The sequence below is a fragment of the Poecilia formosa genome, unplaced genomic scaffold (genome assembly GCF_000485575.1).
Source record: "Poecilia formosa unplaced genomic scaffold, Poecilia_formosa-5.1.2 Scaffold302, whole genome shotgun sequence".
NCBI classification, from domain to species: Eukaryota; Metazoa; Chordata; class Actinopteri; order Cyprinodontiformes; family Poeciliidae; genus Poecilia; species Poecilia formosa.
The window spans coordinates 438041-453670 of NW_006800241.1; the positions used below are offsets into that span (position 1 = coordinate 438041).

Genomic DNA, 15630 nt, shown 5'->3' on the forward strand with positions numbered 1-15630 from the left:
TGATCAAAATAAATTATGTGACAAATGTTCTGGACTCTAAGATAATTAAAAATATTCCTGGTGATTTTCGCACCTGTATGCCTTCACTCATGTGGTTTTTGCCTCTCTCTCTCTGTGTGTGTGTGTGTGTGTGTGTGTGTGTGTGTGTGTGTGCGCGCGTGTGCGTACTGTAACTAAACGTCGAAGCCGTTCGCACAGCACACACGGCCCCGGCCAGCTTTTGTTTTCCAGCTGTGCATTTCAGGGACTTAAAAAGAGGGCTTGGCAGAGTTCAAGCAGTTGTTCAGCGTGTTTTTTTATTTTTTATTTTGTTTGACAAAGGTTTCAGGAACATGGGCGGCTGCTCCAGATTCCACAGAAAGAAAGAAAGAAAGAAAGAAAGAAAGAAAGAAAGAAAGAAAGAAAGAAAGAAAGAAAGAAAGAACGAAGGAGGAGCCGCACTTCCTGTTTTCCTCTCCGAGCGGCACGTCGTAACGCGATCTTCGGGGCGGCGCAATGGGGCGCAGGTGTGATTCAGCTTTCAACAGGCCTGTTACCGGGGATTATCCCAGCGTTGTTTAATAGCGTAATCCGGAACCACAATACTGTGTTGTTGTTGTTTTTTTAAATCAGAGCAATAAGTCAGACTCTTTGCTCTCTGACGGCTTCGGAAATGTCACTGTGAAATTTATGCGAATCTGTCCCTGGCCTCTGCCCAGCCAGTGCAGGTGAGCTCCATGAAGCGGCGCAGCTGCCACTCGCAAACTCGCATTCAGACACGCACCGGCATGCATGGCCCCCATGGACAGATTGATGGTGATGGGGAGTTTGGGGGTGGTGGGGTGACCGAGGGTTGCTGTGAAACCAAGCCCCACACTCCAGCACAGTAGACACACTCTGAGGCCCCAGAGACGCAGTAGCATTTTCTTAGACAAGCAAAAATAAAGGTGATTTATAGAAGGCATGTGTGTTTGACTGAAGAATACTTTCAGATCTCTTTCCTTGTTCATATCATTTCCCCTTTCACTGTTAAACTTCCTGTAAAAGTGAACAGTGTTGCAAATGGACGGCTTTCAGAGGTCCGCCGTTCATGGCACATTCATAAGAATTGAAATTGCTCATAGTGATAACCTGTTCTGTTCACTAGCAATGCCCCGCACAGGCATCATTTCACATAATGTGTAAATATATCAACTGTCTTTGAAATGTTGAATGTGACATGTTGAATTGAATGAATGTGACAGCAACAAACTAGGCTAGAAACGTCACATCCATGTACTTTAACCACAGTATTTAAGAGATAAATATGCATAAAACTGGTCAAATATCAACAATAAAGTGTCTGGCACAAAAGATTTTCTGCCACACATACATGTAAAAGATGCAAATGTTTTACATGTATGGGTAAAATGTTTGCTGTGTCTCCAGCAATGACATGGAGAAGTCATTGTCTTTGTACTTCCCAGTGTTTCATGACTTTGTGTTGATCCAACAAGAAGCTGGAGGAAACCCATCTGAACTTTCACACTCCACACAGAAAACCCCCCAGGATTTGAACCCGGGACTTTCTTGCTGAAAGGCAACATTGCTACCAACCACACCAACGTGCAGAATTTATGTTATTTGCTGACGATTTAAAATTTTGTTCTATTTGAATCGTTCGTTCAGAGATTCTGACCAAACCGTAAGTGTGATCTTCTGCCAGCAGTAATATCTAATAGACACATCAATGTGTTTTATTACAAAATACAATGCAGAGATTACTAAAAAATGATTTGAAATCATTGGTTTTTCATCTGAATGTGTGGATTGACTGGTAACATACGACATGAACTGCAAAAGTGCAAAACAGTAAAAGGTTTCGTTTACGTTTTGCAGGCCATCAGAATTTTCTGGACCTGATAGAAACCACAAGTTCACCGGTATAGGGTTAGGGTTAGGGTTAGTGTCAGGTCTGCCTCAGAAGAGTCGGAGTCAATGTCCCAACCAGACCCCTCATTTCCTGCCTTAACAGTTTCCTTTGTTTTAAAATGATCACAGTTGATTTCTTTGGTTCTTCTTGAGCTGAATAAATTGCTCTGTTTCTTTTAATAAAACTCATCTGGGAGTTTAATCAGTTACATTTTGACACAGTTTGACTCGGAGTACCTTTAACACCACACTCCCGTCTCATGGAGGCTCCATGGGGAGCTCGGTATCCGGGTCACCTGCCCGGTCAGTCACCCAATCTGCTGGATCTCAGAGAACCTGCTGCACCACCACCGTGCCGCACCGGACCTCTCTCATTTGGACCCCGCAGGGGGTCTTTGTACTCAGCAGGCACGGGACCGGGGGAGAGCACAGGACGGGCCTGTCTCCATCTGGACCGGGGGCGTCTTTATCAGAACCACCTGCCTCCGTATCTCAGACATCTTTTTTTTCCCTCCCCTGAGGAAGAGGAGAAATTACCTTGAGGTGTTTTTCTGCTGACCCTCACGCCACGGCTGAGCGCCGGCTGCCAGAGCAAGAACTCATCGGAGGGGTTTCCACTCCTGTGTTTGGATCCACTGATGTTCACACCTTACAGGCTCTTCAGGCAATCTATTTGGAATCAGCATTAGTTTTTTAAGGTTCTGTAATGCTGGAAATGAAGAATTAAAAGTTCAATAGTCAGGGAAATAAATGAAAGAATGTCACTTCTGCCTCACCGTGTAAGAACAGTTTACCTCAGTGAAAACCAATGAAAAGCCCGTTTAGCTCCTACTGATTCATTTTCAGAGAACATTTTGAATTAAAAGTGTGGAGTTTGACTTCATTGAACGCAGCATAGTAAAAATAAATTTACAGCAAAACAAGCATTCATATATTCATGCCATTATAAACAAGCATCAGTCATTTTTAACGTTAAAATTATTTATACATCAATATACCATAATGCAGTAACAACTTCATTAAACAGCAGTAACACTGATAATAGCACTAGTGAAGTTAATTATTTCTCATATTGGTATGCAGTGATGACCATCTTTTAATTATGTTTTAAACTGTTTTATGTTTGAACAGTGATTGATTTCCATGTATAAATATTGTGTCTGGAAACCTGCTAAGACTATGAATACCATGAAGAATCACAACACAAACACTCCTACCTATGAGGCAGATGAATTAACCCAACAGAGGCAGCCAGAGAGAGCAGTGAGAACATGCAGAAAGAAAGAGCCCAGGCAGGGATTTGAACCCATGACCTTCTTGTTGCAAGGCCAACGGCACCACCGTGCACTCCTCTATTTCTATTGCATATTAGTTAAACTCATACAATTAATCAGATTTAGAACAAACGTTTTAGTGGCAAACTCAGAGTCGTTATTTAGTCTTTTTGATCGCAGAGTGTTTGTATTCCGTTATCATTTGGAAAATTGATCAGATTCAGTCGGATTGGAGAGCGTCTGGTCATATAAATTCCCACTTGGCTCAAGGCGGAAAAGGGAAGCGTGCCTGCTCCGAGTCGGGGAAGTGGAGGAGTTTAAGTATCTCGGGTTGAATGAGAGAAATATGGAGCGGTGGAAAGGCGGACTGGTGCTGCGTCCACAGTGATGCGGGCTCTGTGAATAACTTTCTCATAACTAGCATGCTGAATTGTGACTGGGTCACACGCTAACCGATGGTGTCCCTTTCATGTCTTGGCTGTGGCTTGGATTTGACCAAAGTCCTTTTGGCTTCTGTTTATCCATCTGCCTGTTTGAAAAATGAGACAGGTCCTCAATTGAATTAAGATTTGGGAAGTTTATTGGCTGCAGGTCCACACTTTTCACAGACCATGTGTGCCCCTCTTTATCACTTCCTGACTTGAGATGACTTCATGTTGGAGAATGCTCAGTTCACCACCACATCGTGCCTGTATTTTCGGTGAAAAGTTGCTGGGGGAAACATGTTTTGATCCCGCTCTTTATGTGTGGCGGTGTTCGGAAGCAGAACTGGAAGCAACGCCAGGGTTAGAAGCAACCTCACACATGGACTGCATTACAGAGCTTCACTGTAGGGACGGTCAGAGCAGAAACGCTGTAGAGATTAACTTTTCTGTCTGTCTGTCTAGCTAGACTGGAGAGGTAGCTAGCTGCAGATAGCTACTATCTATAGCTATCTATGCTATTTATAGCACAGATTGATGCTACAGCTAGCTAGCTAAATCTTGCTAGCTAACTAAATCCTGCTAGATATCGAGCTAAAACAGCAACTCGCTTGCTGCTGTTTTTCTCTTTACTGTCTATTCATTTCCTTGACATCTGTATCATGACTCTAGCAATCCTACAATAGTTTCAAGATGTTTTTTTTAAGGAGGACAGAAGGTGGGCAGGTGCAAAATGGCAGGAAGTCTGAGATGGTCCTCTGCAAGTTGAACCCTGGTGCTTTAGAGTCCCAGTGCACATGCTGGCACACTGCAACACCTCTGCCTACTGTCTGCAGTAATTTACTGACCAAACCTAAAGCACAAGAGAGGATTAAACACAAGAGGGCAATAGTTTACCAAGAATTCCCAATCAAAGTGTGTGATATAAGCCTGCACTCTTTATAAAAACCAGATGCATGCAGCTCAGAAATTAAACCAGAAGTCTTTTTCTTTCTCTCCCTCTCTCTTTCTCTCTCTCTCTCTCTTTTTTTTTTACCAGGTCTTCTTCTCGGTCGTCCTGGGATTCGGCTCGGTTCACCGGAGAGCAACTTCTGGGCCTTTGAAAATGTGCGAGATGTGTTCAGGTCTCTTGACGGTGAACGGGGGATACCGTTCACCGTCTGAGCCCAGAACCGTCATCTCCGTCAGAGGATCTCATTAAAACGCCCGCGGCCTGGATCTTCAGTTATTTTGCTTTTATGGCAGTCCAGGCACACTGAACCATCAATCAGTCAATGGAGCTTTTTGCTTGTTTTGTTTCTAATTGAAGACGCCACCATAAAAGGCTCAGAGGCTCCCACTCATGCCTAACCATACTTTTCCTGTTAGGTCCCTGATTGATAGCTGCGGTTTATAAAAAAAAAAAAAAAAAAACTGGACCTGCTTTGGATTACATTTCTGATTCCAAAGACCCAGAAGTAAATTTGGGTTAAAGATGTGTGGGAGCAGCTGGATGATTCCTAACATTAGTGGAACGAGACATAACAGACAGATAATGTGAATAATTATCGAAAATAATGTCCAGATAGATGGAGCCAGGCCAAATTCTGAAATCATCCTTTGTTATATCGCGCTGCTCATTATTTGGAGTCATGCGTGGAAAACAGGTGTTTCTAATAGTTTGGTCGCTGTCTCCGCCGCCCCCCTTCGTTCTCTGATGCTGGCTCAGATATGATATTTCATGGTTGAGGCCACGCTCATGATAGGAAGTGACGGGACAGAGCTGTTCGGGAGACATCCGTGTAATGGATGCTGATTGGCTGCGGCTAAAATCACGGGGCTTGTGCCTGCGCAACAAGAGGGGAACCACGGAGCGGGGCTCATCTTTTTTTCCCCCTCTGTCTTTCATGGAGCTTTAAATGATTACAAGGGGATTTCTCTGTGTTTAAAAACAGGTGCCATATTTATATGCTTCAAGCAGAACAGCAGTGCAGCTGATTGCGTTCAGTCCGTCTCTTTTTTTTTATTATTATTATTATTTGCTTCATAAACAGAACCATCAGGGTTCGGGGGTTCCTTTCCTTCAGTTTGGCTTATTACAGAAATCCTGGCTGCTGACCATCGCAGATGGCTGCGTTTTATAGGCAGAGGATGTTTTCTTGTTTGATTGAGTCATTTCATAAGTTTTATGCAATGGCAGATCTTCATCAGAAATGGCAAGGCCCGCAGTCTGCTTCTCTTTGGGTCTTTGTTCGTCTTTGGTGGCTGCTGATTAGCTTACTTCATAAGACTCAATCGACCAAAACAAAGAGCAGAACCGATGTGAGTTAGCATAGAGAGCAAGAGTTGAGTTAGACACGAAAGTTTTTATGATCGTTTCTCCATCTAAGAAGATACATAATCTTTTTATTTTTCTGTCTGATTTCAAAGGGGCAGTTTTTATAAAAATGCTACATATATCAAATATAACTTAAAATAAATATTACTTCCTGACTTAGCGCCTTGAAATTGGGCTTCTGTCTCTTTAAGAAGCTCCTGCTCTTTCTGAAACTCCGCCTTCAGGAAGTCATCACAACGTGGCTCCTCTGTTAACCCTTTAACATAATTTTTACAAGCATTATACTTAGGAGTAGCTCCTATAATGAGCTCAGCAGATGCTCAGTTGCACCAGGTGTTTACTAACTGCTGCTGGCTAGTCTGAAGGAGCTGAATGGAGGAGTCACAGGTGAGAGCTGCTCTGTGAGGCCGAAGGTCAATAACTCAGAGGAGGAGCTGTGTCTCAAAGGCGGGGTTAGGTCCACCCAGGCGTTTTGCACAGTTGAGTGGTTGCCATGGAGATGAAAGGATTTCTCAAACATGCATGAAAGAATCAAATCAACACTCTGGATATGTTTTTGATGCATGGAATAACATTATAATACGATCTAAAGCTCAAAAAAGCCGACTTTACACAATACTGCCCCTTTAAATGAAAACATTCGGCGGACAAACAAGAAACATATCCGATCTTCATACATGAAATAAACGTTTATTTGAGTTTTTTTCATGTGCTTGGCACTTGTATTTACAACTACGCCAAAAAAAAAAGAAAAGAAAAAAAACAGATTAACTTTGCTAATTCCCGTTTGCACACATTTTAATAACAGATAGGTGACATTGCTATACTGGTCAACTCTTAAATACACATCTTAGTACACACCACAACATACTTTACTCTCTTATTATAGTATTGCTTATTATTCAACATTTCACACAACAACTTTTTAAGCTTATAATATTGATTGCATTTGCCATCTTTTTTCTTATATATATATATATATATATATATATATATATATTTATATAAAATACCATGAAGAAGTGTTTGTCTCCTGGAAGAGCTCTTCTATTTTTACTTTTTTTTGACACACTAAATGTGTCTTATTATTTTAACTCTGAGTTTTATATGAAACTTTAGTGAACCAAGATGAAAATAACTATCCAACCAACATGAGAAAATCATTGACCTCTAAAACTAACAGCTGGCTGAAGACAATAAAATAGTAAACAACCTGCACTTGTTAGCACTTTACCAAGTCAGAGGACTCCAAAGCGCTTTACGCTACAGTCATTCGCTCATTCATAGCTACAACGAAGCTAACCAACATCTGCTCTGGATGTGGACCGACAGAAGGGAGTCTGAAATTCAATCTGACCACCACCAGCAGTCAAAGTGGGTGAAGCGTTTTGTCTAAGGACACAACAGCAAAGTCTGAGACAGACTGGGTGGGGGTCTCAACCAGCAACCCATTGGCTACATGGGCAACCCCAACCTGCTGAGCCACTACTGCCCAAGATTATGGGACAATGAGTCTTTGATATCACTGTCGAAGAGTTCTGGTTGACTTCACAGACTGGTTTTATTCAGCCACCTTGAGGAGTTTTCAAACACGAGCAAAAGGTGAAACTGCAGCATGCTGGTTAGATTTAAGCACAGTCTTTATCCAAAACTATTTGGAGCTTTGGGATTTTGTCTTGCTGCATATTCCAAATGCCCTTCACCCTAAAGGTCACAAGCTGATCTATGGATACAAACTGGAATTGCGAAAATAAATTTGCTTAATGGAAACATGGGAATTTTGGAAAAAAAATAAAATAAATTCACAATTTTTGATAAATATTTTCTGTAGGACAAGGTTGTTTTTTGGCCATATCAAAATGAATGCATTTTAAAAAAGACTCCATTGGAAACATTTTGTATCACACCAGTTACACCAGTTTGCATACAGCAGCAACACACCTTACTTGACGGAACTGGCCACCTTGGACAATGCGCAGCCGGCTCCTGCAAAGCCAGGTGTGCATCACAAAGTTCTGGTTCTGGTGCATTGAGAAGCTCATCAAAAGTCTGTCATTTGAAAGAGTTGGATCCATAGCTGTTCTGGAAAACTGTAGACTGCAAATTTCCACAAAAGGGAAATGGTAACACCAGAATTGGGAAATTGCGTCTTTTCGTCATTACTAAAAAGGTTTTGCACTTACTCAAACTCTAGTTCGTTTGTCTAGAAAGTCCGGTTCATTTGGGGAGGTGTGAACGCGCAATCGAACTCTGAAACTAGTCAAAAAAGCAAACCCCTACAAACCGAGGTCTGTACGGTTGAAGTGGACGTGAACCGGAAATCGCTCCAAAAGCAGGAAACAAAATGTCCAGAATGCCCTGCGCTACAACAAAAGGTTGTAGCGCAGGGCATTATGGGTAACCAGAACAAACGCTTGTGTTTAGCTCTAGAGGGAGAAATGGCTTGTGGTCTTTCACCAAATATGTGAAAGAAATCCTACAACCACTAAAATGTGGCGCTACTTACATTTTTGAAGGACAAAGTTGTGCTCAGTGTCTTCTTTAGAAGTTTTGGTGTTGTTCCCTTCATTAGTTCTTTGTGCAGTGCCCCCACAGGCGAGGAGGGGAACAAGATTTTCAAAGTGTGAAAGCAAACTGCTGAGAATGTAACAAATCCAAATGAATCTACCGGACCGTCAGGTGTGGAAACACCCAAAGTCATTTTATGATTCTAATTTTTGTATTTACTCAGGTTATCTTTGTCTGATATGATCTGAAACATTTAGGTGTGATAAAAATAGAAAAAATCTGCAAGGAGGCAAATCCTTTTCCACTATATGCATATATATAACTATATATAATCACATAAATCCCGGAAACATTGTGAGGAGTTCCAGTTTTTGCGGAAAACAGGTGGGTGAAGCTGTCTGGTTGGAGTCCTGTTCTCACATTTTACTGTACAGCGAAAAGAACCGGCTCTGTTTTCCTCCGTCAGCGGCCTCCACCGCGCCCAGGTCCTCCACCTCCAGCAGTGAACCGCTCACTGGTGCTGTCCAGTTGTCCCTTTCATTCTGTCCAAAGCCTTCAAACTCCACACAGAGCTGTTGACTCTTTGACGTCCCTCAACCGAAACGGCACAAGCGCTGGTTGAAGTAAAAACAAATAAAAATAAAAAAAAAAACCTCTGGATGACACTGGAGCTGTTTCTATTATTATTGCACCGTAACACATAGACTTCCTTCTCTACTCCATTTCCACTTCTTCAAATTTGCCTTCGAACAGTAAGAACATTGAGCTGCTGTCAAGATCATTATAAAATAATTAAATAGAAGTTTATACCTGCTTTTGTTTTTATTGCGTTTGGAGTGGTAGGCGTGTTTCTGAAAGGTGAACTCTGTTGGTTTAAACCAACACTCACCAACTGCAGTTTTTTTTCCTCCTTCCCTTTTTTCACCTGAAATCGTTTCAGCGACGTGGAGAAGGTCGAGGTCGCGGTTTTCACACCATGTGCATGGACATCTGAGAGGACGAGCCGTACTGACGTCCGTCGCAGGAGCTGCCGCCCTGCTGGCCGCCCGCCGCATTGCCGATCATGTGCATCGTGTCCATGCCGCCGTTGGGCAGGTACTGGCGCTCAGCGAAGGCGCCGGCGGGCGCTGAGGAGCAGAGCAGCCCCCCCTGGGGCTTTTCTGGGCTGGCGGCCAGGCGAGGCGAGGCGGGGAAGTTGTATCCGTACAGGTTGTAGGGGTTGTGGAGGGAGAAGGCGTTGTAAGATCCCTGCTGCACATGGTGGTGGCCGCCGCCGAACATGTGGGCGGAGGACGGAGATGACCCCGACGAAGAAGACGAGGCGGAGCCGGAGCTTCCACCGGCCTGCATCATGTACTGAAGCTGGGAGGCCGGGAACGAGCCCAGCTGACCGCCATAGGCGTCCATCTTGCCGCCGGCAGCACTGCCGCCGCCTCCACCGCTTCCGCCGCCAGCCAGGGAGCCGTGGGCGCCGCCCTGCATGCCTGCGGCGATCAGGGAGGAAGTCCTCTGCGGCAGGAAGGATTCGGACGGCTGGGCGGACGGCACGGCTCCCCCTGCCGCCTGGAGGCGGCCATATGAGCCGTCGGCCAGGCCGCCATAGCCCTGCAGGGCCGCCATGTTGCTGCGGGCGCAGGCGGGGTACTCCGACAGGCCCAGGTTGCAGAGCTGGCTCTCTCTGCAGCCGACGTTAAACGTATTCGGGGCCAGGTGGAAGGCAGGAGGGGAGCAGGACGGGGACAGGAGGTGGGCCGCGCCGGATGGAGAAGGCGTCCCCGTGCTGGAGGTGGTGGGAGACGTCCCGGTGCTGCCGCCTGGAAAACAAAGCGCAGACAGAGCTGGTGAAACGCAGATTCAGGGTTTCCCCCAGTGTAATAAGCCTGGCGGGCCACCAGGCTTTTCTTGTGCTAAGTATTGTTTATTAATTTTAGTTTCTTTTTAAGTATTGCCCTTTTCAAGACTTTATAGTTGGTGTTTAGGTATTAATGTTCCAGTCTTCCAATAACACATAACTATCAAGAGATAATTTTAAATTTCCAGTCAATTTTAAACATTTTTTAACTCAAAAACATGGTGGCGGGCTGGATGAATGACTGCCCTAGCAACCCGAGCACCGGGCTTAGAAAGTTTTCTGGGGGAAACCCTGCAGATTTATTCCACGGTATTCAACTGGGATTTGAGGAGAAGTTAACATGAAAGTCCAGTTAGAAGATCAATGTTAGTAAAAATGGTTCGTAGACCATGAACTAATAATGGCCGAGAAAAAAACAAAACAAAACAAAAACAAAAAACGCACCCATCTTAAAATCCAAGGTGAAGAAAAATCATTAACTGGTTCTGGTTCTGCTCTGCAGCCACCAGAACCAGAACCAAACACGGAGGAGCAACATTCAGCTTCTATGCACCACAAATCTGGAGCAAACTTCCAGGAAACTGCAAAACAGCCAAAACACTAAAATCAACAGCTTCCTAATCTAAAATAATCCCGATCAGAACCGGACACACAAAAACATAGAAATAAAACATCCCGATCAGGACATCCCTGGTTCACAGTGGTTGTGAGCAGGGAGTATGTCCAGGTTGGACACCTGCACTGAATCAGACTGATAATGTAAGCTGAACAAAACCCTGGCTCTTAAATACACACACCACTCTTCTTTTCTTTAACTCTCTCCCTCTCAGAATAGCTGCAACTTTTACTCTCTCAAGCTGTCCTTGACACCACATCAGGCGCGGGACCATTAAACATTTGGCTGGTCAACATGGCCGCTCCGCACACACACACAAACACACGTAAGATGCACATAAAGCGCAACGTTGTTGAAGCAGACGATAACCACAAGTCAGGCCTCTCGGAGTGAAACAATAGTTGTGGGATATCAATCACATACTTTTCGATTAATGAGGCTCTGGCAGGAGTTCCCGCCGCCGCTGCTGTCGGAGAAATTCAGCTTGAAACTAGAACGAAGAGGAGAGGAGAGGCTAAATGGTCCAGGACTTGCTTGGCCCGGGATTCTTGTGATTTTGCACCATATGCCTTCGATAATACAGCCAGCACCGCTCGGCCAAGAGAGAACGATAGCGTGGTGATGTCATGTTTTCCTCCGGTCAGCAGGATTCAAGGTGCTTCAAGGAGGACGTGAAAGCAGCGCGTGCGCGCTTTCACCCTTTATGCCAAAGATGAAAAGAAAAGAAAAAACGGGGTCCGTGCAGGGTGACAAAGACGGTGTAAAAACTTTAATTAAATCTTAATTACGGCAGAGGAATTTTAGGATGACAAACACATGTTAGCATCACGTCATATTGACCTCCAGTGGTAATTTACACAAAAAGGAGGAAAAAAAAAAAAAAAAAAAGTCAGCAGGGAAAAAAAGCTACTCCACAGCGGCGAGGTCTTTGAAATGAGCCATTACTAAGCCTCGCTTTGGGCGACACCGCAGGGGGAGAGAGAGCGCAGTACTGACGGGGACTCGGAGCGGTCCAAAGCCAGCAGGGTAATGGTTTCGTACCGGAGGCCTGCGCGCGGTGTGAAAAGTTCAGCAGACGCAGGCGGACCCGCCAGAAAAGCGGCGCATGGCCAAGCTCAAGTGAAGGACAGGCATGGCTGATGCAGTGAGCGATGATAGACGAGAGGAGGGGGCGGAAAAATGCAGAGAAAAGTTCACGTCGGGACAGCGACGCACCTGGTGCGTGCACACGCTGCGCTGTAACCCCAAGCGGATCGCAAAAATCAAGAGGTTGTGAAGAAACAGATGAAACAGATGAAATACACACGAGGTAAAGTAAAGATGACTTATTTCATGTTACAATCGTAAACTTCAGTGTATTGTGTTGAAATGTTTGGATAGGCCAACAAAGTGCCCTATTTTTTGAAATAGAAAAAAATAATGTTTTTCAACTTTTTTATTTTATTTTATTTTTTTTACTAATAAAAGCCCAACAAGGTCTAGTCAGGCCCGTCACCATAAGAAATTTTGCTGGACGACAAATCGTCCCGGAAGTTATCGCGATAAACGATAATATTCTTGTATCGAGACCATCTTCAGGTAATATAATGGCAATAATAATAATAATGCAAGGACAAATTCTCAAAGTTAAATAAGCTTTAAATTCTAATGAACGTTTAAACACTGGAACTGGAAGACATTTTAAATACCCAGAATAAATAAACAAAACAACAGAAACGGCAAATAAAACGAATCATGATGGCTCTGTAAACAAAACTGTCCTTTAGAAAAAGACTTTTGTCATCCAGTTTTTGGTAGAAAGAGCAAAAGGATACATCGTGCAAATGAAAATGATTGAGCTTGCTTTAATTTATCAGGCGATTAATTGATTTATTGTTTATTGTGACAGGAATAAGTGGAAGGGAATCAAAAACTAGCGATGTGACTAATGAGGTGATTTCTCACCTGCGTGGAGCAGCAGTTCTGTTAAGTTCGTCAAAATCTTACCAAGTATTTTTTACTCTAGCTTCTATTGCAAATATCTTAGTTCACTTAAAATAGACAAAATTTACTTATAAGCAACTTTTCAGCAAGAAATAGGAGCTTGTTTTGAGCAAATAATGGGAAAAATGTCCTGATTATTTCCACTTATATCCAGTCATTTTTCATAAATACAAATAAATTATTGACTTAAAGCAAGCTGCTTGTTTTGTGCTGAAATTTTATTGTTGTCTTATTTTTAAGTGTCTTAAGACATTGTGTTTTTGCAGTGTACTGAACTGACTCAACCGAGTCCAAATGCTGCAAACAATTTTTAATTTCAGCAGTTCGCTTTTTTCAGCAAGAAATTTTAAAAACAATGCAACACTTTCGACAAACCCAACTATTACGCTGCGGTTTTCAATGTGGCAAAATGTTAATTTTTGCAAAGCACACAGTAAAATCCCAGGATGGCAAGTTTTAAGAAAGCAAAATTCTGTTTTACGGTTTGTTTGCTTCAGGTGCAAAATCGTCAAATTTCTCCAGCTCGTTCTCTGCGTCAAATATTTTGTTTGTTGGCCTGCTTGAGGGAAACACAAATATAATGACTCACAGTGAAGTGAGTCACCTCATGGATTTCTGACCTTCACAATAAATTAAATTTACTCTGTAAGAGCTGCCAGCGCTCTCCCGTCTGGTTTTTTGGAGCAGATGAAATCCCACCAAGAGGTTCGCCAACACAATTAAAAGCTGACTGACTGAATTTAGCTGACAGATTATTTTCCAAAGGATTTTCTCTCGGAAAGTGAACATAGATTAGCGAACCTTGCTGCTTCTGCATGTTGGTGAAGTCCTCAAACGTGAGGGTCCTCACAGGAGGTCTCCAGAAAGCGTACGTCTCCATGATGGCCTCCAGGCCGGTTCTGAAACACAGAGAGAGAGAGAGAGAGAGAGAGAGAGAGATAGAGAGAGAGAAAGAAAGAGAGAGAGAGAGACGCTTCAGGTCAGACGTCTGAAACTACAGCGAGTCCCAGCGCGTCGTCCAGTGACGACGCGCTGGGACTCGGTTCAACGTTTCACTGCTTTGTGTTTACATCGGGTGAGTCTTTTACTTTGTTTCTACCTTTATAGTATACAGGTATATATAGTATAGTTGCCGTCTTCCTTCCTGGTGAGGCTTTTTGTGCCTGTGTTCTTTCAAGATAAAAGGTTTTTGATGAGATCTCATTGGTATTTCTCACTTTCAGCAAAGTAACTCAGGCGCTTTGACGTCCTGATGTTACAAAGGAGAAGTTTGGCATTTCTGGAGTAAGGTCCTGTGAGAAGGTTGCAGCCATATTCGATAAATGTGAAACACTGAGTTCCTTTAAATCAAGGCTAAAGTCCCACCTGTTTGCCTTTGGTTCATAATAACTGGAACACTGATCATAACATATTTGATTAGAATTATTCATGATGATTTTGATTATGGCGTTTGGACAGAATTTAATGTCTGCTGTTTCATTTTTACACATGTTTTTTGTTAAGGTTGCATTTCTGTGTTAACAAATGTTATTCTTTTATTTGTTTGGTGTTATATTCTGATTTTAAATATTTTTTCATCATAATTAACAGGAAGGCTTTCAAGCATTTGTCTATGTGTAGTTAATTTATAAAATGTGCTTCACTTAGTGATAAAGTTCCTGAAATAAAGTGATTTTTCACTAGTATTCTAATTTAATGAATGGGTCTACAAGGTTCATCCAGCGGTCCGTCGTGTTTTTGAGTTAAAAAATGTTTAAAGTTGACAGGAAATTTGAAAATATCACTTGATAATCATGTGTTATTGAAAGATTGGGAGATTAACACCTGGACACCAACTATAAAGTCTTTAAAATGCAAACATTTTAAAAAGACTTAAATAAATAAGCAATGCTTAGCCTGGTGGGGGCACAAGGAAAGCCTGGAGGCCCGCCAGGCTTATAATACACTGAGAGAAACCCTGAGCCTGTATAACAGGCTGACCTGTATTAGAGTAGAAAAGTCATTTTCTAAATATTTAGATGAAATAACACCAGTTTCCCACATTAGTTTGTATAGAACCGTTATTTACTGAACTGGGTGTCGCTGCTATCAATAAGGAGCATATTATAGGCAGGTCTGCAGCAACAATGTTCCTATTTCTACACATATTTACACATATTACATCCAGTGCATTTAAACTGACTTCTGTTCAGTTTAAATTATTTTATTCATAACTAATAAAAACACTGCAGCAGGGAAAATGTCATCAAAACTACTGCATAGTTACTGAAAAATAGCGACTCTGGTCCAAAAGAATGTGCAACTAATTAAAAATGTTCAAAATGTGGATTTGTATTAATTTGAACTTTAAAAAAACAGACTTTTTACAAGAATAAAATGAGTAAAAACTTTGCTGTAACTGTACAAGCAATTGTAAGTAACTGAGGCTCTGTGAATGCAATAATTAACGTATGTCAGCAGGATGAGACTTGGCGAGTTTTTGCTTGTTTGATTAGAAAAAGTGAAATAATGGAAATAACTGTAGACTTTTCAGTAAATATCTTCCTAGCATCTCCCAGGCCTGTCGCAATAAATCAATCAATTAATTGTGAAATCAGTTACAATGAGCTGAATAATTTCTATTTTTGCATGATTTATCATTTTTCTATTTTCTCTCTTTTCTATCAAACCCTGGATGACAAAAGTGACTCTTTTATTTTATTTTTTTTACAGAGACTTCATAATTGATTTTATCTGTTGTTTCTGCTATTTTGTTTATTTCTTTTGGA

General features: G+C 42.4%; 1 protein-coding gene and 1 long non-coding RNA gene across 2 annotated transcripts in view; both read right to left on the reverse strand.

The window, feature by feature from the left end:
• LOC107832987 (uncharacterized) overlaps positions 1-3309 on the reverse strand; it is an 18376-nt gene extending 15067 nt beyond the window's left edge. Inside the window, exons 1-2 of the long non-coding RNA XR_001658694.1 lie at positions 3298-3309; positions 3059-3061 (exon numbers count right to left, since the gene is read on the reverse strand). This is a non-coding gene — a long non-coding RNA (uncharacterized LOC107832987). The remainder of the gene's footprint in view (positions 1-3058; positions 3062-3297) is intronic.
• A 3264-nt stretch (positions 3310-6573) lies between these two features.
• Positions 6574-15630, reverse strand: part of tbx15 (T-box transcription factor 15) — a 55198-nt gene continuing 46141 nt past the window's right edge. Inside the window, exons 7-8 of the mRNA XM_007572509.2 lie at positions 13664-13761; positions 6574-10225 (exon numbers count right to left, since the gene is read on the reverse strand). Of these exons, the coding sequence (XP_007572571.1) occupies positions 9381-10225; positions 13664-13761 (943 nt within the window). The 3' untranslated portion in view covers positions 6574-9380. The remainder of the gene's footprint in view (positions 10226-13663; positions 13762-15630) is intronic.